The following is a 23930-nucleotide window of genomic DNA, read 5'->3' as shown; positions in this document are numbered from 1 at the left end:
AATACTGCTGCTGACCAGGTGAGTGGGGAGTTTTTTTTGTCCAATAGGAATAAAGAATCTTACTGATGTTTTCTAGAACTGATGTTTGATGAGACATCGTATCGGATTGATGTCGTATTGGACATCGTATGTTAGATTGATCTGGGATTCTGACAGCTAGCTCAAATATGTCTGGGGTCAACACAGTAGCGTCGTCGTACTGAAGACCGAGGTGTAGTTGGGTGTAGTTGGGTGTAGTTGAGTCTAGTTGGGTGTAGTTGGGGGGTGTCGGCGTGTGACTGGAGGGTTTTGGTGTAAACGTAAAGGTTGACTGCCCCGCTGCCCTTATAAGGCAGGGCCGGTGGTTAGCATGCTATCAGGCGCGGGGCAGCCTAACATGGGCATGGCACTGGGCCTTCTGCTGGCCGCCGCTCTTATCAACGTCTTGCTTTACATGTTTAATGTCCTCCGCCGCCAGAAGAACCAACATCTGAGCAGCATCCATCAGTGAGTCGACATGCAAAACACACACACCTGGGGTGAGGGAGGGAGGGAGGAAGGGAGGGGGGGAGGGGGGAGAGAGGAAGAGAGGGAGAGAGGGAGAGAGGGAGAGGGAGTGGGAGATGGGAGATGGACTGAGAGAGAGAGAGAGAGAGAGGGAGAGAGAGAGAGAGAGAGAGGGGAGGGAGAGGGAGAGAGAGAGAGAGAGAGAGAGAGAGAGAGAGAGAGGAGAGGGAGAGGGAGAGGGAGAGGGAGAGAGAGAGAGAGAGAGAGAGAGAGAGAGAGAGAGGGAGAGGGAGAGGGAGAGGGAGGGAGAGGGAGAGAGAGAGTGTGATGGATGGACAGAGGGAGAGAATGAGCTGGTAGAAAATTGTAGAAATTTTACTAAGTGTATATTACATATGATTATGACCTTAAAAGGTGTGTGTGTGTGCGTGTGTGTGTGTGCGTGTGTTTGTTACAGGTCAGAGGTCACAGTGAGCGGTGAAGCCGGACTCTCTAACCCAGCAGTGCTGTACGTAGAGAAGGGCTCCTCTGATGTCATCACGACCCCACTAGACCACGCCCACTCAGACCACGCCCACTCAGACCACACCCACCCGGATCAAGCCCACCCCGGCCACGCCCACTCTGCTGACATGGCAGACCCCAGCGTTGACGACGCCAAGTTCCTCTTCCTGGAGAACGACTTCAGCAGCAGCGTTGCGCAAGCTGATTGGTCGGCCAAGAAGATGGTGTGGATCCCTTCGGAGAGGGAGGGCTTTGAGGCTGCGAGCGTTACCAAGGAGACGGGAGATGAGGTACCACTTCCTGTCTGGACCGCATGCTAATAAACAAGCGGACAATGCTATCAATAGTACTATCTTGATGGCTCTATATTAGGGATACCTGGACGGGGCTGACATAATTGCTACTTTGGTTACACTAGCGTTAGTGTTACCCGGACAATGATGCCATTAGTTGTTCCCAGATGACGCAAAAATTAGATTACGCGGACGATTCTAATACCCCCAAGAGGTCGAGCGCTGTGGGACTACTGGATCCTCCGTGAGGCGAGAGAGGGTCAGAGGGATGGGGGGTGGGGTCTGATGCTGCCCTCCTCCTGCAGGTGCTGGTGGAGCTGTCCAACGGGCAGAAGCTGAAGGTGAACAAGGAGGACGTCCAGAAGATGAACCCGCCCAAGTTCAACAAGGTGGAGGACATGGCGGCGCTCACCTTCCTGAACGAAGCCTCGGTGCTGCACAACCTGAAGGACCGCTACTACTCCAGCCTGATCTACGTCAGTCCCCCTCACACCCCCCTACCCCACCCTACCCCACCCTACACCGTCCTACACCATCTTACACCAGCCTACACCACCCTACACCAGCCTGTACAGTAAACAACCTTACAGAACCCTACACCACCCTACACCACCCTACATCACCCTACACCGTCCTAAACCACCCTACACCACCTTACACCGTCCTTAACCATCCTACACCACCTTACACAGTACACAACCTTACAGAATCCTACACCACCCTACGTTACCCTACACCCCCCTACATCTCCCTACACCACCCTACACCAGCATACACCACCCTGCGAGCCCATACACCACCCATACACATCCATTCCCCACCCTACAGCCCCACCCTGATAGTATTGAGTAGTATCACTTGGTTCTGCATACAGGGGTATAATATGGTAGTACAGTACTACTAACCAGTGGCACTAACTAGTAGCACTTACTAGTAGCACTAACAAGTACTGTGTGTGCAGACGTACTCTGGGCTGTTCTGTGTGGTGGTGAACCCCTACAAGATGCTGCCCATCTACTCAGAGAAGGTGGTGGAGATGTACAAGGGGAAGAAACGCCATGAAGTCCCACCACACATCTACTCCATCACAGACAACGCTTACAGGAACATGATGCAAGGTCTGAATGCCTGTCTGTCTGTCTGTCTGTCTGTCTGTCTGTCTGTCTGTCTGTCTGTCTGTCTGTCTGTCTGTGTGTTAATATATTTGGGCAGGTTATCTATTTACATCTCTGTAAGAGCTCCAAACAAACAAGGATCCCCTGGAGAGCTGGCCTAGCATCAATTTTGACGTAGCCATAGCAAAGAGCCTATACATCCCTATAAAAATACACGCTATACCACAGCCAATATATTAGGAGAGGACACATGACCTAGCTAGATTCATTCTTCAGTAGGAAGAATGTTCTTCTGTACCTATAGCAGATGGGTCCTCACCTTCAGTTACTGGTAATTGGCTAATATCACTTAATATAGTCTCTGTCTCCCCTCTTTCTCTCGATCTCTCCTCTCGTCTCATCCTTCATCTCTGATCTCCCTCTCGTCTCCTCTTCCTCTCTCTTCTCTCTCTCTCTCTCTCTCTCTCTCTCTCTCTCTCTCTCTCTCCCCCATCTTGTGTCTCTCTGCAGACCGTGAGGATCAGTCCATTCTTTGCACGTGAGTACACACATCCTGCTACAACTCACCATCTCGTTTTAAGCCCACCAACAACATCTGTTTTAATATCGAGTTAAATGAATAGCAGACACCGAGCCCCAACCCCCGATCACAGTGTGTGTGTGTGTGTGTGTGTGTGTGTGTGTGTGTGTGTGTGTGTGTGTGTGTGTGTGTGTGTGTGTGTGTGTGTGTGTGTGTGTGTGTGTGTGTGTGTGTGTGTGTGTGTGCCCAGAGGGGAGTCAGGAGCTGGGAAGACGGAGAACACTAAGAAGGTGATCCAGTACCTGGCCGTGGTCGCCTCCTCCCACAAGGTCAAGAAGGACAGCAGCCCTGTGAGTACTAGCCCCACAACCCTTACCTGTCCTAGGCCACGCCCACAGCTCTTACCTGTCCTAGGCCACGCCCACAACTCTTACCTGTCCTAGGCCACGCCCACAACCCTTACCTGTCCTAGGCCACGCCCACAACCCTTACCTGTCCTAGGCCACGCCCACAACCCTTACCTGTCCTAGACCACGCCCACAACCCTTACCTGTCCAAGGCCATGCCCACAACCCTTACCTGTCCTAGACCACGCCCACAACCCTTACCTGTCCCAGGCCACGCCCACAACTCTTACCTGTCTTAGACCACGCCCACAACCCTTACCTGTCCTAGGCCACGCCCACAACTCTTACCTGTCCTAGACCACGCCCACAACCCTTACCTGTACTAGGCCACGCCCACAACTCTTACCTGTCCTAGACCACGCCCACAACCCTTACCGGTACTAGGCCACGCCCACAACCCATACCTGTACTGGGCCCCACCCACAATACCTACAGCTGCAGTGGGCCACGCCCATACATATGCAAGTTAAACTGTAATTTGTAGTTGCTAATGTTGTGCTACGATGAGGTCATCTTTGTGTTCATAAAGAACCTGTAATCTCTCCTCTGCAGCAGCAGCCGGCCGGATCCCTGGCATACGTGAGTCCTGGTTGAGTTAACCCTCATAACAAGTCTGTTTTTAACCAGTTGAACCAGTCTGTGGTTAACCAGTATACCCAGTGTTCACCCTTCCCTGTGTGTCCACCAGGGGGAGCTGGAGAAGCAGCTGCTGCAGGCCAACCCCATCCTGGAGGCCTTCGGGAACGCCAAGACCAGCAAGAACGACAACTCCTCCCGCTTCGTGAGTGATGTCGGATGTTGGTGTCTTGGGCGTGGCCTACCAGAGCGTGATGTCAGCGTGTGATGTAACAGTATGGTGTCACGTTGTGATGTCAGACAGTGATGTCACAGTGTGATGTCAGTGTGGTGAACTTTGACCTGCCTAAGGCCGATTTCTCTCCGTCTCGCAGGGCAAGTTCATCAAGCTGAACTTCGACGTGACGGGTTACATCGTGGGAGCCAACATCGACACCTGTATCCTTTGGTTTGAAATGATTCACAGAGCAGCTTTCCATAGCCTCCATGTCCGAGACCCTCCGAGTTTGTGTGGTTATGGCGGGTCAACCTGTCCAGATTGATGGCCCAATGAACAACAGGTGTGCAGCCTCCCCCAGCCCCAGACTCCCATCAGTCTGGTTCGGCCCGCTGAGGCTGCAGAAACCAGCCATCATCCATATCACCATGCGTCATTGAAATCATCATAATCACACATAATGATTATGATGCAATTTTCTATGATTTAGACTGTGGCGGTGTAGTTGGTTGGTTAGTTAGGGTTAAAGACTGGTGGTGTAGTTGGTTATGTTTAGAGACTGGTGGTGTAGTTGGTTATGTTTAGAGGCGGGCGGCCTGGTTAGTGAGGGTTAGAGACTGGTGGTCAGGTTAGTTGGGGTTAGAGACTGGTCTAGTTAGGGTTGAACCAGAGGTTGCTCTCCCTGACTGCGGCCCAGACCTGCTGGAGAAGTCCCGCTGTATCCGGCAGGCGGCGGTGGAGAGAGCCTTCCACATCTTCTACTACATGGTGGCCGGGGCCAAGGACAGCCTGCGAGGTTCAGCACTGCACAGATAACAGCTAGAACCATCTAGAACCATCTAGAACCATCTAGAACCACCTAGATACAGATAACATCTCGAACCATCTAGAACCATCTAGATACAGATAACATCTAGAACCATCTAGAACCATCTAGAACCATCTAGATACAGATAACATCTAGAACCATCTAGAACCATCTAGAACCATCTAGATACAGATAACATCTAGAACCATCTAGAACCATCTAACAGCTCATACCATATAGAACCATCTAGATACAGCTTACATCTATGTGTGTGTGTGTGTGTGTGTGTGTGTGTGTGTGTGTGTGTGTGTGTGTGTGTGTGTGTGTGTGTGTGTGTGTGTGTGTGTGTGTGTGTGTGTGTGTGTGTGTGTGTGTGTGTGTAGAGGAGCTCCTGCTGGAGGACTTCAGCAGCTACCGGTTCCTGATGTCCGGTCACGTGGAGATCCCGGGGCAGGAGGACGACCAGATGTTTGAGGAGACGCTGGAGGCCATGGAGATCATGGGCTTCACCCAGGAGGAGAGGACAGGTACCCTTAACACACCCTCTCTGCCCTTACCTCATCCTTAAACACTTAATGGACACAAAGAGACAAATCAGATGGGATGAAGACATGTCCGAATGTGTTTCTGTCTTCTGTGCCTCTGCAGGAATGCTGAAGGTGGTGTCGACGGTTCTCCAGCTGGGGAACGTCAAATTTGAGAAGGAGAGGAACAGCGAGCAGGCCTCCATGCCGGATGACACGGGTAACTCCTCATCCCCCCTCAGCTAACTAGGGTCCCCCAACACAAGCTAGCCAGACTTCTGTACAAACAAGATGTCCTACAAAACAACGTTGCTAACCTCCTTCAGTACAACCTGGCTGAAGCCAAACCCCTGGGGAAGAGAGGGAGAGCTGGCCAGACATCTCGTTACAGCCGTTCCACTCCGATCAGACAGCAGAATGGTTCCCTCAGAACCCTGACCCCCCCCCTCTCTCCCCCCCCAGCTGCCCAGAAGCTGTGCCACCTGCAGGGCATCAACGTGACGGACTTCAGCCGCGCCGTCCTCACCCCCCGCATCAAGGTGGGCCGCGAGGTGGTGCAGAAGGCCCAGACCAAGCAGCAGGTGGGTTCTCTTCTGGGGTCGGGACCCAGTGTCAGGTGGGCTGTGGGGGGTAGACCTCTAGACCCAGTACCAGGTCGATTCTGGTGTCTGGACCCAGGTTCATGTCCTGGTTACTAGGTCGAGACCCAGTATTATGTCCTAGATACTGGGACCCAGTAACAGGGGAATCCAATACCAGGTCAGGGAGGAAAATGCATTAGCCAATTCCTCTCCCCCCTCATCAATGCATTGTAACATAAGGTACCCCCTGTTTACCCCTCCCCCCCAGGCTGACTTTGCCATCGAGGCGCTGGCCAAGGCGATGTACGAGCGACTGTTCCGGTGGATCCTGGCTCGGGTCAACAAGACGCTGGATAAGAGCAAGAGGCAGTCCTCTTCCTTCCTGGGCATCCTGGACATCGCCGGCTTCGAGATCTTTGAGGTGAGGACCAGAGGCGCTCCACCGTTGGGTCTGGGGTCCCACAGCTTCAACTCCCCCTGGTTAACAGGGGACATAGCTTTGGTCCAGTCCTGCCATATTAACCACTTAGTATGTTCAGGAGTGAGCGGTCAGCTGGCCGGTCTTCATCATGACATTGATGTTTGCGAGCGGAACACGTCTGATGATAAGAGTGGAAAATGGAAAACGCTCTCCAAGCTAACAACACCAGAACATGAGAGAGAGAAGAGCACTTCACCAGTCTGGTCTCCTGGTTAGGACAGCTGATCTGGTCTTCATGGTCTCTTGCTGGTCTCCTGAGTATCTTCTCCCTGGTCTCTCCCTGCTCTCCTCAGGACAACTCCTTTGAGCAGCTGTGCATCAACTACACCAACGAGCGGCTGCAGCAGCTGTTCAACCACACCATGTTCACCCTGGAGCAGGAGGAGTACCAGCGTGAGGGCATCGAGTGGACCTTCATCGACTTCGGCCTGGACCTTCAGCCCTGCATCGAGCTCATCGAGAGGCCGGTGGGACGGACGGACACACACACCCACACACACACACACACACACACACACACACACACACACACACACACACACACACACACACACACACGCGCAATGCTGTGGTTCTAGTGGGTTCTGTGTGTGTAGAACAACCCTCCAGGCATCCTGGCCCTTCTGGACGAGGAGTGCTGGTTCCCCAAGGCCACGGACGTGTCCTTCGTGGAGAAGCTGCTCAGCACCCACACCGCCCACGTCAAGTTCTCCAAACCCAAGCACCAGGACAAGCTGATCTTCACCGTGCTACACTACGCCGGCAAGGTCAGGGCCCGGGAGTCCCCTCGGCAGCTCAGTGCAGGCCTGGGGACGGAGCCCTCACCCTCTCTCCTCTGGCCTCCAGGTGGACTACAATTCTGACAGCTGGCTGACCAAGAACATGGACCCCCTGAACGACAACGTGACCGGCCTGCTGAGCAACTCCTCCAGCCCCTTCATCCAGGACCTCTGGAGAGAACGCAAGAGCCCTCCTCCTCTATCACACGCCAGGATTTAGTGCCACGGTTGGTTTCTTGTGTCCGCCGCTAATCCTGCTGACTCTGTTTCTGTCTGGTGTGGGTAGTGGACCGCGTGGTCGGCCTGGAGACCATCAACAAGTCCAAGAAGGGGATGTTCCGGACGGTGGGGCAGCTGCACAAGGAGTCCCTGGGGAGGCTGATGACCACGCTGAACAACACGCAGCCCAACTTCATCCGCTGCATCATCCCCAACCACGAGAAACGGGTACCAACCCTTCACTCAGAGTGTCTGTGATCGGTTGAAGCAGCAGCTTACATGAATCATGACCTGGGAGCCCTGCCTCCCATGGGGACTTGCTGTTGTTGACTGGCTACTTCCTGTAGTTGACCGGATACTTCCTGTTGTTGACTGGGTACTTCCTGCTGTTGACTGGGTACTTCCTGGTTTACTGGGTACTTCCTGTGGGTGACTGGGTAGTTCCTGATGTTGACCGGGTACTTCCTGTGGTAGACTTGGAACTTCCTGTTGTTAACTGGGTACTTCCTGTGGGGGGCAGCCGGGGAAGATGGACGCCCAGCTGGTGCTGGAGCAGCTGCGGTGCAACGGAGTCCTGGAGGGCATCAGGATCTGCAGGCAGGGCTTCCCCAACCGCATCCTCTTCCAGGAGTTCAGACAGAGGTGTGTGTGTGTGTGTGTGTGTGTGTGTGTGTGTGTGTGTGTGTGTGTGTGTGTGTGTGTGTGTGTGTGTGTGTGTGTGTGTCTGTGTGTGTGTGTGTGTGTGTGTGTGTGTGTGGTGTGTGTGTGTGTGTGTGTGTGTGTTTCTGTGTTTCTGTGTCTCTTCTGTGAGTCTATCTCTAGGTGAGGTCTCTTCTGTGTGTCTATCTCTAGGTGAGGTCTCTTCTGTGAGTCTATCTCTAGGTGAGGTCTCTTCTGTGAGTCTATCTCTAGGTGAGGTCTCTTCTGTGTGTCTATCTCTAGGTGAGGTCTCTTCTGTGAGTCTATCTCTAGGTGAGGTCTCTTCTGTGTGTCTATCTCTAGGTGAGGTCTCTTCTGTGAGTCTATCTCTAGGTGAGCTCTCTTCTGTGTGTCTATCTCTAGGTGAGGTATCTTCTGTGAGTCTATCTCTACATGAGGTCTCTTCTGTGTGTCTATCTCTAGGTATGAGCTGCTGGCTGCTAAGGCGATCCCCAAAGGCTTCATGGATGGGAAGCAGGCCTGCGCTCTGATGGTGAGCTGCTGCTGCCTCCATATCTAGGAAGCTGTTATCAATCCAACCGCATGTTCAAATTATGGGAAATATATTTTATTCTTCTGCAATCTGAAAGTCCCTTTTCCCCCCTTCCAATAACCCTCTTCTGGACTCATATTTATTTTCCTCCTCCCCCCTCCCCCTCCTCCGCCTCCCCCCCTCCTCTCCCCCTCCTCCTCACTCCTCCTCCCCCCTCCTCCCCCCCCCTCCCCTCAGGTGACCCACCTGGACCTGGACCCTAACCTGTTCCGGATCGGTCAGAGTAAGATGTTCTTCCGGACGGGGGTCCTGGCTCAGCTAGAGGAGGAGAGGGACCTCAAGATCACCGTGGTAACCATCGCCTTCCAGGCCCACAGCCGTGGCCACCTGGCACGCAGGTGAGGCCACACCTGTACACACACCTCTACACAACTGTACACACAACTCTACACACCTGTACACACACCCCTACACACAAACACACCTGTACACACATCTCTACACAACTGTACACTGTGTGTATTGCAGGGCGTTCGCTAAGAAGCAGCAGCAGTTAGGAGCCATGAAGATTCTGCAGAGGAACTGTTCCTGTTACCTGAAGCTGAGAACCTGGCAGTGGTGGAGACTGTTTACCAAGGTGGACACACACACACACACACACACACCACACACACACACACACACACACACACACACACACACACACACACACACACACACACACACACACACACACACACACACACACACACACGCGCACACACATATCCGTGTGTCATCTCCTGCTTTCTGATTGGCTGTCTCTTCCAGGTGAAGCCGCTGCTGCAGGTGACCCGACAGGATGAGGAAATGGGTCAGCGGGAGGAGGAGCTTAAAGCAGCCAATGACATTGCAGTCAAGAGCCAGGAAGAGCTGAGGGAGGTGTCACTCAAACACACAAAGGTACACACACACACACACACACACACACACACACACACACACACACACACACACACACACACACACACACACACACACACACACACACACACACACACACACACACACACACACACACATACACACACACGCGCGCATAAACACACACACACACACACAAACACACACACAGGAAGTTGTGGAAGCACACACACACCCACACACACACACACACACACACACACACACACACACACACACACACACACACACACACAGGAAGTTGAGGAAGCCCGTACAGTTTGTGTGTGTGCGTGTGTGTGTATGTAGCTCCTGGAGGACCGGGCCCAGCTGGAGGCGCGCCTCCTTGCGGAGACGGAGCTCTGCGCGGAGGCGGAGGAGGAGCGGAGCCGCCTGGAGGCCAAGAGGCAGGAGCTGGAGGAGGTGCTGCACGAGATGGAGGCGCGGCTCGAGGAGGAGGAGGAGCACAGCAACGCAGTGCAGCAGGAGAAGAGGAGCATGGAGGAGCAGCTGCAGGTGAGGAGGGGCAGGAGGAGGGGCAGGAGGAGGGGCATGTGAGGGGGTGTGGGAGGAGGGGCTCCTGATGATATTGAGGATGATGAAGATGAGGGAGGTGCTCCATATGAGGATGATGATGAAGATGAGGGAGGTGCTCCTGATGATGAGGATGATGAAGATGAGGGAGGTGCTCCTGATGATGATGAAGATGAGGGAGGTGCTCCTGATGAGGATGATGATGAAGATGAGGGATGTGTTTCCAGGCCCTGGAGGCTCAGCTGTCCGAGGAGGAGGCCGGACGGCAGCTCCTCCTGCAGGAGAAGGAGGCGGTGGAGGGGCGGGCGAGGAGGCTGGAGGAGGAGGTGAACCTGATGGAGGACCAGCACACCAAGCTGCACAAGGTGTGTGCGTGTTAGTGTGTGTGTATGTGTGTGTGTGTGTGTGTGTGTGTGTGTGTGTGTGTGTGTGTGTGTGTGTGTGTGTGTGTGTGTGTGTGTGTGTGTGTGTGTGGGTGTGTGTGTGTGTGTGCGTCTGACTCATGTTGGTGTGTGTGTGTGTGTGTGTGTGTGTGTGTCTGACTGACTGATGGTTGTGTGTGTGTGTGTGTGTGTGTGTGTGTGTGTGTGTGTGTGTGTGTGTGTGTGTGTGTGTGTGTGTGTGTGTGTGTGTGTGTGTGTGTGTGTGTGTGTGTGTGTGTGTCTGACTGATGGGTGTGTGTGTGTCTGACTGATGGTTGTGTGTGTGTGTGTGTGTGTGTGTGCGTCAGTCCCTAGAGGAGCGTCTCTCTGACCTGACCTCCAGCCTGGCGGAGGAGGAGGAGAAGTCCCTGAACCTCAGCAAGCTGAAGAGCAAACAGGAGAGCATGATCTCCCAGCTGGAGGGTGAGGCTCCTCCCCTCTCCTCCTCTCCTCTCCTTACCTCCTCTCCTCCTCTCCTCTTCTCCTCTCCTCCTCTCCTCTCCTCTCCTCCCTCCTCTCCTCCTCTCCTCCCCTCTCCCCCCCTCTCCTCCTTTCCTCCTCTTCTCCCTCCTCTCCTCTCCTCCCCTCCTCTCCTCCACTCATACATGTGTGTGTGTGTGTGTGTGTGTGTGTGTGTGTGTGTGTGTGTGTGTGTGTGTGTGTGTGTGTGTGTGTGTGTGTGTGTGTGTGTGTGTGTGTGTGTGTGTGTGTGTGTGTGTGCAGTGCGTCTGAACAAGGAGGAGAAAGCCCGTCAGGATGGAGATAAGTGTCGGAGGAAGCTGGAGGCGGAGCTTGCGGAGCTGCAGGAGCGATTGGTCGATCTGCAGACCCAGCTAGACGACCTCCGAGCTCAGCTCACGCTCAAGGAGAACGAGCTGCTGGCCAGCCAGACGCAGTGAGCTTACCCTAACTAACCCTAACTAACCCTCAACTAACTCTGACTAACCCTAACTAACCCCAACTAACCCTCACCTAACCCTGACTTACCTTAACTAACCCTGAATAACCCTCAACTAACCCTGACTAACCCTCAACTAACCCTCAACTAAACCTAACTTCCCCTTAACTAATCCTAACTAACTTTCAAATAACCCTAACCAACCCTCAACTAATTTCAACACTAGGACGGTGAAATAAACCTAAACCTAATTCCACCGTTTACACCCTCCCCCTCCTCCTCCTCCCCCTCCTCCTCCTCCCCCTCCTCCTCTCCCCCTCCCCTCCTCCCTCCTCCCTCCTCCTCCCCCCTCCCCCCTCCTCCCCCTCTCCCCCCTCCTCCTCCCCCTCCTCCTCACTCTCCCCCCCCCCCTCCAGGCTGGAGCAGGAGAGCAGAGGGAGGCAGGCGGCTGTGAGGCGTCTGGCGGAGCTGGAGGAGGTGCTGGCGGAGCAGCAGGAGGACCTGGAGGGGGAGAAGGAGGTGCGCGGGCGGGTGGAGAAGGCCAACAGGGAGCTGGGGGAGGAGCTGAACTCCCTGCGCAGCGATCTGGAGGACAGCCTGGACTCCACCGCCGCCCAGCAGGAGCTACGGTAGCTAGTTAGCGTGCTACATATTGAACTAGCTGTGTTTTGCTTTGGATATGTTAGTGTTCTTTTTTAACAAGTGGAGTAAGCTTAAGTTATGGTTTTAAGACGTGTATGTATGTATCTTAGCATCCTGCTAGCATGTATCTTAGCGTGCTGCTAGCATGTATCTTAGCATCCTGGCGTGCTCCTGGTGTCCCGTAGGGCGCGGCGGGAGCAGGAGGTGGCGGCCCTGAAGCGCTCCCTGGAGCAGGAGGTGCAGGCCTCCCAGGCGCGGCTCCAGGAGCTCCGCAGCAAACACAGCCAGACGCTGGAGGAGGTCAAGGAGCAGCTGGAGCAGACCAAGAGGGTCAGAGGGTTCACCTGTCTGTCTACCTCTCTGTCTACCTGTTTCTCTACCTTTCTGTTTACCTCTCTAACTAACTGTCTGTCTGCCTGTCTCTCTTCCTGTGTGTCTATCTGTCTGTTAACCTCTCTGTCTACCTGTCTGTCTACCTGTCTGTCTACCTGTCTGTTAACCTCTCTGTCTACCTGTCCGTCTACCTGTCGGTCTACATTTCCGTCTACCTGTCTGTCTACCTGTCTGTCCACCTGTCTGTCTACCTGTCTGTCTACCTGTCTGTCTCCAGGTGAAGGCGGGGCTGGAGAAGTCTAAGCAGGTTCTGGAGAAGGAAGTGATGTCGCTCGAAGCCCAGGTGAGCTCTCTGTCCGCCGCCAAACAGGAAGTGGACCACAGGAAGAAGAAGGTGGAAGGTCAGCTGGCCGACGCCCAGAGGCACCTGGAGGCCAGCGAGACTCAGAGGGCGGAGCTAGGGGATCAGCTGGCCTGTATGAGCGTGAGTACACCTGTCTGTCTGCCCGCCTGTCTGTCACTACACCTGTCTGTCTGCACACCTGTCTGTCTGCACACCTGTCTATCAGTACACCTGTCTGTCTGCAAACCTGTCTGTCTGCATACCTGTCTATCAGTACACCTGTCTGTCTGCACACCTGTCTCTGCACACCTTTCGGTCTGCACACTTTATTGACTGTAAACCTGTCTGTCTGTCTGTCTGTCTGTCTGTCTGTCTGTCTGTCTGTCTGTCTGTCTGTCTGTCTGTCTGTCTGTCTGTCACTGGTCTGACTGTACACCTGTCTGTCAGTACAGCTGTCAGTACACCTGTCTGTCTGTCACTGGTCTGTCTATACACCTGGCTGGCTGCACACTTGTCTGTCTGGACACCTGTCTCTCTGCACACCTGTCTGTCTCTCTTAGTGTTCCCCTCTGACCCTGCCCTCTGTCTGTCCTGCCGTCCTCCAGGCTGAGCTGGACGGGGTGTCGTCGCTCCTCAGCGAGGCCGAGGGGAAGAGCCTCAAACTGGGGAAAGAGGTCTCCAGCCTTGGCACCCAGCTCCACGACACCCAGGTGGGCATCCAGGTTCACACCCACACTAACCCTGTTCACCACTAGATTAACCCGGTTCATCACTAGATTAACCCGGTTCACCACTAGATTAACCCAGTTCACAACTAGATTAACCCGGTTCACCACTAGATTAACCTGGTTCACAACTAGATTAACCCTGTTTACACACCTGGATTAACCCTGTTTACACACCTGGATTAACCCTGTTTACATCCGGATTAACCCTGTTTACATCCGGATTAACCCGGTTTAGACCTGGATTAACCCTGTTTATACACAGATTAACCTGTTTACACCTGGATTAACCCTGTTTACACCTGGATGAACCCTGTTTACACCTGGATTAACCCTGTTTACACCTGGATCAACCCAGTGTACATCCAGATGAACCCAGATTAAGCTGTGGTGCTCCTCCTGCAGGAGGTGCTGGCGGAGGAGGCGCGGCAGAAGCAGAGCCTGGCGGCCCGGCTCCGTCAGACGGAGGAGGACCGGAACCACCTGGCGGAGAACCTGGAGGAGGAGAGCGAGGCCAAGCGGGCGGTCGAGAGGCAGGCTTCCAGCCTCAACATGCAGGTAGGGCCGTAGGACCCCTTAAACCTAGAGTAGGACCTCCTACACCTAGAGTAGGACTAGGACCCCCTACACCTAGAGTAGGACCCCCTACACCAAGAGTAGGACCCCCTACACCTAGAGTAGGACTAGGACCCCCTACACCTAGAGTAGGACCACCTACACCTAGAGTAGGACCAGGACCCCCTACACCCAGAGTAGGACCCTCTACTGACCCCCAGCTGACCCCTCCCCCAGCTGGTGGAGGTGAGGAAGAGGCTGGAGGAGGCGTCGGAGGCGGGGGAGGCGCTGGAGGAGGGGAGGCGCCGGCTGCAGCGGGACCTGGAGGAGGCGCGGGGGGAGTACGAGGAGAAGGCGTCTGCGTGTGAGAAGCTGGAGAGGAGCAGGAGCCGGCTGCAGCAGGAGCACGAGGACCTCCTGGGGGAGCTGGACGGACGCCGCCAGCTGCTCGCCACCCTGGAGAAGAAGCAGAAGAAGTTTGACCAGGTGTGTGTGTGTGTGTGTGTGTGTGTGTGTGTGTGTGTGTGTGTGTGTGTGTGTGTGTGTGTGTGTGTGTGTGTGTGTGTGTGTGTGTGTGTGTGTGTGTGTGTGTGTGTGTGTGTGTTGGTCGGGATGACACATTAAAAACAGATATTTTTTTATTTATATACTTATACAAAACATTGTAGAAATGACATTTAATGCAATATCAAAAAAAATACTGTGAAAAAGTTATGACCGTGTGTCTGTTTGTCTGTGTGACTATCTCCTGGGGGGGTTCTGGGTGGTGCTGGGTGGTTCTGGGTGGGTGGGGTTAGATGCTGGGGGAGGAGCGATTGGCGTCCAGCCGGCAGGTGGAGCAGCGGGAGCGGGCGGAGGCGGAGCTGAGGGAGAAGGAGACGAAGATGCTGGCATTGGGGAGGACTCTGAAGGAGAAGGAGGAGGTGCTGGAGGAGATGGAGAAGAGCATGAAGACCATGAGGACCGAGATGGAGGAGCTGCTCAGCTCCCAGGACGATGTGGGCAGGAACGTAAGACCTCCTCCCTGACGCTAACCCAGACCTCCTCCCTGAAGCTAACCCAGACCTCCTCCCTGAAGCTAACCTAGACCTCCTCCCTGACGCTAACCCAGACCTCCTCCCTGACGCTTACCCAGACCTCCTCCCTGAAGCTAACCCAGACCTCCTCCCTGAAGCTAACCTAGACCTCCTCCCTGACACTAACCTAGACCTCCTCCCTGAAGCTAACCCAGACCTCCTCCCTGAAGCTAACCCAGACCTCCTCCCTGACGCTAACCCAGACCTCCTCCCTGAAGCTAACCCAGACCTCCTCCCTGAAGCTAACCTAGACCTCCTCCCTGACGCTAACCCAGACCTCCTCCCTGAAGCTAACCCAGACCTCCTCCCTGAAGCTAACCTAGACCTCCTCCCTGACACTAACCTAGACCTCCTCCGTGACGCTAACCCAGACCTCCTCCCTGAAGCTAACCCAGACCTCCTCCCTGAAGCTAACCTAGAACTCCTCCCTGAAGCTAACCTAGACCTCCTCCCTGACGCTAACCTAGACCACCTCCCTGAAGCTAACTGACATAGCCCTCGCCCTCCCACCTGAGGACATGTAGCTAGTCTAAGAGTTCTGAGGGTATTTGTGAGCAGAAGCTCAGCCTCCTGTTGGCCTCTGGTCCCTCTCAGGTGCACCACCTGGAGAAGGAGCGGCGTGCGCAGGAGGCCGTGCTGGAGGAGGCGCGGCTGCAGATGGACGAGCTGGAGGACGAGCTGCAGGCGGCGGAGGACGGGCGGCTGCGCCTGGAGGTCGGGGGTCAGGCGCTCCGGGCCCAACACGAGAGGGAGCTCCAGGCCGCTGAGCAGGCCGCCGAGGAGCAGCGCCGACAGATGCTCAGACAGGTGGCCACCACGGAGCAGAGGCCGGATTAGAGCTGGATTAAGGACCAGATTAAGAACTAGAGTGTAGACCAGATAAAGAACTAGATTATGGACCAGATTAGGAACTAGATTATGGACCGGATTGAGAACTAGATTATGGACCGGATTCAGAACTAGATTATGGACCAGATTAAGAACTAGATTATGGACCAGATTAGGAACTAGATTTTGGACCAGATTAAGAACTAGATTAAGGACCACATTAAGAACTAGATTAAGGACCACATGAAGAACTACATTAATAACTAGATTATCGACCAGATTAAAAACTAGATTATGGACCCGTTAATGAACCAATTCATAAACCAGATTATGAACCAGATTTTGAGAATGGGTGACCATAGCGATGGTAAATGCTCGGCTTGGGTGAAAGAATAGCTGTTAACGGTTTAGTGTCTAATGTCCCCCTCCTGCTCCTCCTACGCCAGGTGACCGAGCTGGAGTCGGTCCTGGAGGAGGAGAAGAGGCAGAGGAGCCAGGCGCTGGCTGCCCGCAGGAGGCTGGAAGGAGAGTTGAAGGAGCAGGAGGACCTGACGGAGGCCACTAGCCGAGGCCGCGAGGAGGCCCTCAAACAGCTCCGCAAGGCCCAGGTCAGCCTGGTTATTCCCCACAGACACACGGTTTATAGAAAAACTACACATATAAATACTATATATATATACTATACATATTATATCTAAATCGTAGACTATATCTTCTACTATACTATATACTATATATTTACTATATATATATATACTATATATCTGTACTCCTTCAGGCCCAGCAGAAGGAGCTCCAGAGGGAGGTGGAGGAGTCTCGCCTGGCCCAGAGGGAGGTGCTGTCCTCCGCCCGGGAGGCTGAGAGGAGGCTGAGGACAATGGAGGCCCAGACGCTGCAGCTGCAGGAGGTACGGCCCCCCTGACCTCCTCCTGGGGACCCCCGCTCCTCCTCCGGGTGGTATGAGCCTCCCTGACTCCTGGTCTGTCTACTGTCTGCAGGAGGTGTCGTCGGCGGAGCGTGGACGGAGGCAGGCGGAGGCGGAGCGGGACGAGCTGACGGAGGAGCTGGCCAGCTCCTCCTCAGGGAGGTACGGTCCAGCGCCCTGCTCCCTCTGCTCCTCTCCTCTCCTTTTCCCTCCTCCTTCCCACCTCCTCCTCCTCTGATATGTCCTGCCTCTTAACTGCCCCTTCTCACCTCCGTCTCCTCCTCCTCCTCCTCCTCCTCCTCCTCCTCCCCCTCCTCCAGGTCTTTGGGTTCTGAGGAGAAGCGTAATCTGGATGCAAAGATCTATCAGCTGGAGGCAGAGCTGGAGGAGGAGCAATCCAACGTGGAGAGCCTCTCTGATAGGCTGAGGCAGAGCCAGCAGCAGGTAGGAGGCGGAGCTAGTAGTCCTGTAGTAGTACTGTGTTAGTACTGTAGTAGTACTGTAAGTCCTGTAGTAGTCCTGTAGTAGTACTGTGATGGTTCAGTAGTTGTACTGTAGTAGTACTGTGTTGTGTTTCTCTGGGTCTTTAGTAGTATTCACTATTGTGTAGTGCAGTACTGTAGTACTCTGGGTCCATAGCACTACTATAATGGTAGTACTATAGTAGTATTTAGTACTGTGTAATGCAGTACCACGCTGTTTCCACCAGGGGGAGCTGCAAGCTGGGGAGCTGGCCTCCGAGCGCTACTCCTCCCAGACCAGAGAGGCGTCCCTCCAGTTGCTGGAGCGGCAGGTCCACCAGCTCACTGCCAAGATGGCCGACATGGAGGCCCAGGGCAGGGCCAAGCTCCGCTCCGCCGTCGTCGCCCTGGAAACCAAACTCAGAGAGGCTGAGGAGCAGCTGGAGGCAGAGAACAGGTACAGGTGCATGCTGGGAGGTTTAACAGGTGCATGTTGGGAGGTAGAACAGGTAAAGGTGCATGCTGGGAGATGATGAGATGATGATGATGATGATGTGATGATGATGATGATGATGATGATGATGATGATGATGATGATGAAGTGATGATGATGATGATGATGATGATGATGATGATGATGATGATGATGATGATGATGATGATGATGATGATGATGATGATTATGTGATGATGATGGTGTGATGATGACGATGTGATGATGATGATGATGGTGAGATGATGATGATGTGATGATGATGATGATGATGATGGTGTGATGATGATGTGATGATGGTGATGATGATGGTGTGGTGGGTGGTGCAGGGAGCGACAGGCCGGTGCCCGGGTGGTGCGGCAGAAGGACAAGAAGGTGAAGGATCTCACGGTGCAGATGGAGGAGGAGAGGAAGCAGAGCCAGCAGCACAAGGACCAGGTGAGACCGACTGGTGTAGAAGGACCAGTTGAGACCTACTGGTTTACAAGGACCAGGGAGGACTGGTTTTCTTCCACCTACTGAGCCTTTATAGACCAGGACCTACTGGTTTCGAAGGACATACTGGTCGGTAGAGGTGTGCGGGAGTGTAGGAGGGTAGGTGTGGGGTGTGTGTTGGAGTGGAGGTCAACTCTGCGGGACCCTGCAGGTGCAGAAGGCTGGCGTCCGCGTGAAGCAGCTGAAGAGGCAGCTGGAGGAGGCGCTGGAGGAGGCGCAGCGCTCCACCGCTGCCCGCAGGAGGCTGCAGAGAGAGGTGGAGGAGGCCCAGGAGAACAACGAGGCCCTCAACCAGGAGGTGTCCTCCCTCAGGAGCAAGATCAGGTAACACACACACACACACACACACACACACACACACACACACACACACACACACACACACACACACACACACACACACACACACACACACACACACTTCAGCTGACCGATGTCATGACCAGGTTTTTGTCTCTTCCTCCTCCTTTGCAGAAATTTTGATCAGCCTTCCTCTACTCTATTCTAGCTCTATCATAGATATACCTGTGCAACTTCTCTACTCTATTCTGGCTCTATACTATATATACCTGCTGTGAACCTTCTCCACTCTATTCTGGCTCTATCCTATATATGCCTTACTTGATCTAGTATACTAATATCTATACTAGACGATCTAGTATAGAAACAGATACACTAGATCCTAGGATCTGGTTCCTTCCTCCATCTGCTAGAACCAGAACATCTCATCTTGCATTCCTCTGCTCCCCTCTCTCTCTCTCTCTCTCTCTCCTCTCTCTCTCTCTCTCTCTCTCTCTCTCTCTCTCTCTCTCTCTCTCTCTCTCTCTCTCTCTCTCTCTCTCTCTCTCTCTCTCTCCTCCCCTCTGCTCCTCTTTCTCCTCCCCTCTGCTCCTCCCTCTCTCTCCTCTTTCTCCTCCCTCCAACTCCCAGGAGAGGGGGGGAGGGGGTGTGGTGTGGAGGGTCCGGTCCTCGGAGTGGTGGAGCGACGGAGGGGCCAGACCCCCAGCTGAGGGCCAGGGACCCCCAGCTGAGGGCCAGGGACCCCCAGCTGAGGGCCAGCGCCCGGGGGTCCGCCGCCGTGCGCTGGGCCTCACAGACCTCTGAGGAGGAGCTGATGGAGGGGTCCTCTCACTCCTCCTACGGCTCCCCCTCCCCCCCGCTCTGCTCCTCCCCAGCGCTGCAGGGTCCTGACCAGTAGAGCACACACACACACACACACACACACACACACACACACACACACACACACACACACACACACAGAGCTACACCTACACACACACACACACACAGAGCTACACCTACACACACACACACAGAGCTACACCTACACACACACACACAGAGCTACACCTACACACACACACACAAACACACACACACACACACACAGAGCTACACCTTCACACACACACACACACACACACACACACACACACACACACACACACACACACACACACACACACAGAGCTACACCTACACACACACACACACAGAGCTACACCTACACACACACACACAGAGCTACACTTACACACACACACACACACAGAGCTACACCTACACACACACACACAAACACACACACACACACACACACAGAGCTACACCTTCACACACACACACACACACACACACACACACACACACACACACACACACACACACACACACACACACACACACACACACACACACACACATACACACACACCTCCACCTACAACTACACCCACAGATACACACACACACTATCACACACACGCACACACAAACACTCATACACACATTGAGTTTTGATTGATAAGTTTAAATGTTTCCTCACTTTTTTGGAGTTCTTTTTTCTCATTGTTTGGCGAATATATTCTTTATTGCAAATGCGAGGGAAGTTGGTCGGAGGTCATCAGAGGAGTCTGGAGCGTCATCCTCCACCCACCAGGGGGGACCTCCATCACATGACCTAAGTCACATGACCTCCGTCACATGACCTCCATCAGCCTCTTTATTTATCAATTCATATCGATCACCTGCCTGGTAACTAGACCGGCAAATTGTGGACCTCAGTCTATAATCAACACTATTTATTCAATCAATATTCCAATAATCTATGAAATAATCCTAAACATAATTATTTCCTAATTTAAAATATTTAAATCGGATTGGAATCATCCAGAGATCATGTTGTTTGTGGTGTGATGTAATAGATGATATTTATGACATAAATGTTATTCACTGCTGTTCTGTGTGCCTCTGAAGTTCTATAATAATAATAATAAACATATTCAATTCTAAAGAGTCGGAGCTCACTTTATTGAGTTGAGGAACATGTTTCTGACAGCACACAGCAAGACGTGAAACAACGTCAGCAGTTTTCAGTAACGACATTCAAATATTAAACCCAATACATTGTATAGATATGTATATTATATCATAAATAACACAGAAAAAGAGTGAAACCAGTCGTAGATGAGTAAACTGCAGTGCTTTCCATGGTCACAAAACGCTGAATGGACCAATCAGAGGACAGGGTAATCTACCGCTGGGGCAACACTGGGAGACATCCATTCTGAGGCAAGGATTCAGGAGGATATTTCAAGTAAGAGAACTGACCCGTCTACACATGAGCTGGGGCATCCAGCATCCACTCATTCAGCATCCGTTCATCTGTTATCATCCATTCCTCTCATTCATTCGTCCATGATTCCAGTGAGGTTCATCTTTAGCCTCTATGTTCAGGCTAGTTAGCACAAAAGCTAGTTAGCAGTTTATCAAGCAGAGAGGCTAGCATGTTAGCCAGTGAAAGGCACCACCAGTGAGCTAGTTGCCACCGCTGCGTCTTACCGCGCCCCACAGTCCACTGGGTTGACCGGCCCCCGTGGGTTCTTCGCCACCGCGTGAACCCAGACGCCTGGATCAGTTACCAGGGTACCGCCCCTCGGTAACCTAGGCAACCCCATCCTCATCCTGGGAGTGCTGTCACGTAAACCCTCCAACAGGTGAATCCGTTTGAAGCCTTCTCCAAACGGCAGCCGCCATGCTGGGTGCTCTCCCACAGGTCCTCTGAACCAGAGCATGCTGGGTGCTCTCCCTCAGGTCCTCTGAACCAGAGCATGCTGGTTGCTCTCCCTCAGGTCCTCCTCGGTCCTCCTGCTGGCCCGGAGGTCTCAGGAAACCGGCGGGGAGGTGAGGGAGGAACATCTGGACGAGCTGCGCCTGTAACCCAAACTGATCCCTGATCTAAAAGGTTCTGTCTGGATTTAGCACTCTGTCCGCCGTTCAGCTGAGTTAAGCCGGTTACCGCAGAGCAGACTGCAACCAGCCTAACCAGCGTAGGTAATCCCCCGCTGGTTAACCACCGGAACCTGGTTACCCGGACGCAGGCTCACAACCAAACCACAACCAAACAGCAACATAAATAATAATAATAATAAATGTTATATAAATGTAATAATATAAATATATGTGTCATATAATAAATAGATGTAATAAATATGTCATATTGAATTACATACAATCTCCTGTTTCAGAAGGTTTGCCATAACCTTGGTGAATATTTTTAACCCTTCAACACCCTCATTCACTCTCTCTTCTCCTCTCTCCTCTCTCCTCTCTCCTCTTCTCCTCTCTCCTCTCTCCTCTCTCCTCTCTCCTCTCTCCTATCCTCTCCCCTCCTCTTCACTCCTCCTCTTGGTCGGTGTGTTGCGTGTCTGCTGGTGGTGTTGTAGGTTGGTGCGGCTGTATGGCTGGTGGTGTTGTGGCTGGTGTTTCGGGTGTGGGTGGGGGTGTGGCGGTGGTGAGGCGCGGGTGCAGCAGGAAGGCGAGGGCCAGCCCGGCGGTGCCGTCTCCGTCCTGGCGGGAGAAGCAGAGGAAGCAGGCCCACAGGAAGGCACATCCACCCATGAAGACGGTCCGCAGGTGGAGCGGCACCAGCAGGAAGTTCAGGAACTGGAGGAGGAAGGGCACCATCGCACCCTGGTTACTACGGTAACCAGCCTGCCTCACCATCACACCCTGGTTACTATGGTAACCAGCCTGCCTCACCATCACACCCTGGTTACTATGGTAACCAGCCTGCCTCACCATCACACCCTGGTTACTATGGTAACCAGCCTGCCTCACCATCACACCCTGGTTACTACGCTAACTGGCCTACGGTAACTAGCCTAATGGTAAGACTGAAACTAGTAGCATGATGGTAACACTGAAACTAGTCTACCTCACAGTAGCATGTTGGTTACTATGGTAACTAGCCTACCTCACCATCGCACTCTGGTTACTACGGTAACTAGCCTACCTCACCGTAGCATGTTGGCTAACACTGTGACTAGCCTACCTAACCGTACCTACTGGGCTACAAAGAGGTCTGGTAGATGTGTATATGTATTTGCAGAACGGTGGAGAAAGTTATAAATTAGTTTTTACACACACAAACGGACACACACACACACACACACACACACACACACACACACACACACACACACACACACACACACACACACACACACACACACACACACACACACACACACACGTGTCCTACCTGCATGAAGGGCCAGTACAGGAGTCCTGTCTGGGGGGGAGGGGTCAGGAGGGATATTATATTATTACACATTATGATATTATAATATTATAGATTATAGTGTGTGTGAAGGATATGATCCTATATATAGCATGTGTGTGTGTGTGTGTGTGTGTGTGTGTGTGTGTGTGTGTGTGTGTGTGTGTGTGTGTGTGTGTGTGTGTGTGTGTGTGTGTGTGTGTGTGTGTGTGTGATATAACGTGTGTGTTTAATATATACACAGATGTATAATTACCTTCCACGTGTTGAAGAACTTATCCCTCCAGTCCTCAAACACGTCCTCTTTGCCCTCCAGAAAGCTCACCCCTAAAGGGGGCGGGGGGGGGGGGGGGGTGTCACAGGTCAGGAGTCAGAGGTCAGACAGACAGGTGCTGCTCTGTCAAACACTCGGGTTACACTCTAAATCTGGCCCAGGACCAAAGTCCAACAGAAGATGGCCAAAGGCTTAATATATATATATATATATATATACAGTATACTATAATGTCCTTCCAGTGACGATGATATGAGGCCTTTCTATTTTCATTCTCATTCGTCCAGTGGGCTCACAGTAAAGTTACAGCAGGCTTACAGTAGGGTTACAGTAGGGTTTTGTGTAACAGAGTGACAGTCTGACAGAGTGACAGTCCCCCTCACCGCGGCTCCGTGTAACGTGTAACGGTCTTTCCTTACCGGTGTAGAAGACACTGGTTGCCAACGGCGACGCGAAGCTCTGGTCCAGCAGCAGTTTGCGCACGAGCATACCGGTGGACCTCCCGGGGAAGCGTCGCTCCAGCGCGCGCAGCCAGCAGTAGTTAAAGTTCCCGTGGAAAGTGAGCGCGACGATTGCCACGTTGCGCGTGTGCTTCCAGTCCATATGATCCTTCTGCGCGATGAACTGGTGCGCGAGGTCCCCGCCCGCGAACAGCGCTCCGTAGAGAGTGACGTTGGCCAGCCAAGGGAACCGCTTGGCCGCCTCCTTCAGCAGCGCG

The 23930-nt window shown here is 53.3% G+C and overlaps 2 protein-coding genes across 2 annotated transcripts in view; one reads left to right on the top strand and one right to left on the bottom strand.

Moving 5' to 3' along the window:
- Positions 1-1118: 1118 nt before the first annotated feature.
- Positions 1119-18942, top strand: LOC130404743 (myosin-11-like). The gene is made up of 42 exons (XM_056609634.1): positions 1119-1280; positions 1589-1759; positions 2245-2401; positions 2909-2936; positions 3169-3268; positions 3878-3904; positions 4014-4106; positions 4276-4339; positions 4816-4914; positions 5310-5453; positions 5575-5670; positions 5913-6031; positions 6300-6452; positions 6806-6979; positions 7109-7279; positions 7359-7473; positions 7578-7738; positions 8031-8152; positions 8633-8702; positions 8940-9100; positions 9231-9339; positions 9513-9644; positions 9954-10160; positions 10406-10543; positions 10909-11023; positions 11324-11495; positions 11915-12127; positions 12326-12470; positions 12751-12957; positions 13422-13526; positions 13947-14099; positions 14334-14582; positions 14894-15106; positions 15767-15979; positions 16447-16608; positions 16779-16907; positions 16999-17087; positions 17246-17369; positions 17635-17843; positions 18209-18317; positions 18526-18698; positions 18849-18942. Exons 1-42 carry the CDS (start codon positions 1119-1121, stop codon positions 18880-18882), a joined length of 5787 nt encoding a protein of 1928 aa, XP_056465609.1. The 3' UTR covers positions 18883-18942.
- A 3072-nt stretch (positions 18943-22014) lies between these two features.
- mpv17l (MPV17 mitochondrial membrane protein like) overlaps positions 22015-23930 on the bottom strand; it is a 1937-nt gene continuing 21 nt past the window's right edge. The window contains exons 1-4 of the mRNA XM_056610932.1: positions 23632-23930; positions 23195-23265; positions 22921-22950; positions 22015-22322 (exon numbers count right to left, since the gene is read on the bottom strand). The exon at positions 23632-23930 is cut by the window's right edge and continues 21 nt beyond it. Of these exons, the coding sequence (XP_056466907.1) occupies positions 22053-22322; positions 22921-22950; positions 23195-23265; positions 23632-23930 (670 nt within the window). The 3' untranslated portion in view covers positions 22015-22052. The remainder of the gene's footprint in view (positions 22323-22920; positions 22951-23194; positions 23266-23631) is intronic.

This window comes from Gadus chalcogrammus, chromosome 2 (assembly GCF_026213295.1).
Source record: "Gadus chalcogrammus isolate NIFS_2021 chromosome 2, NIFS_Gcha_1.0, whole genome shotgun sequence".
NCBI classification, from domain to species: Eukaryota; Metazoa; Chordata; class Actinopteri; order Gadiformes; family Gadidae; genus Gadus; species Gadus chalcogrammus.
Note: the sequence above shows the minus strand (reverse complement) of the source record. Positions and strands in the feature narration are given on the sequence as shown.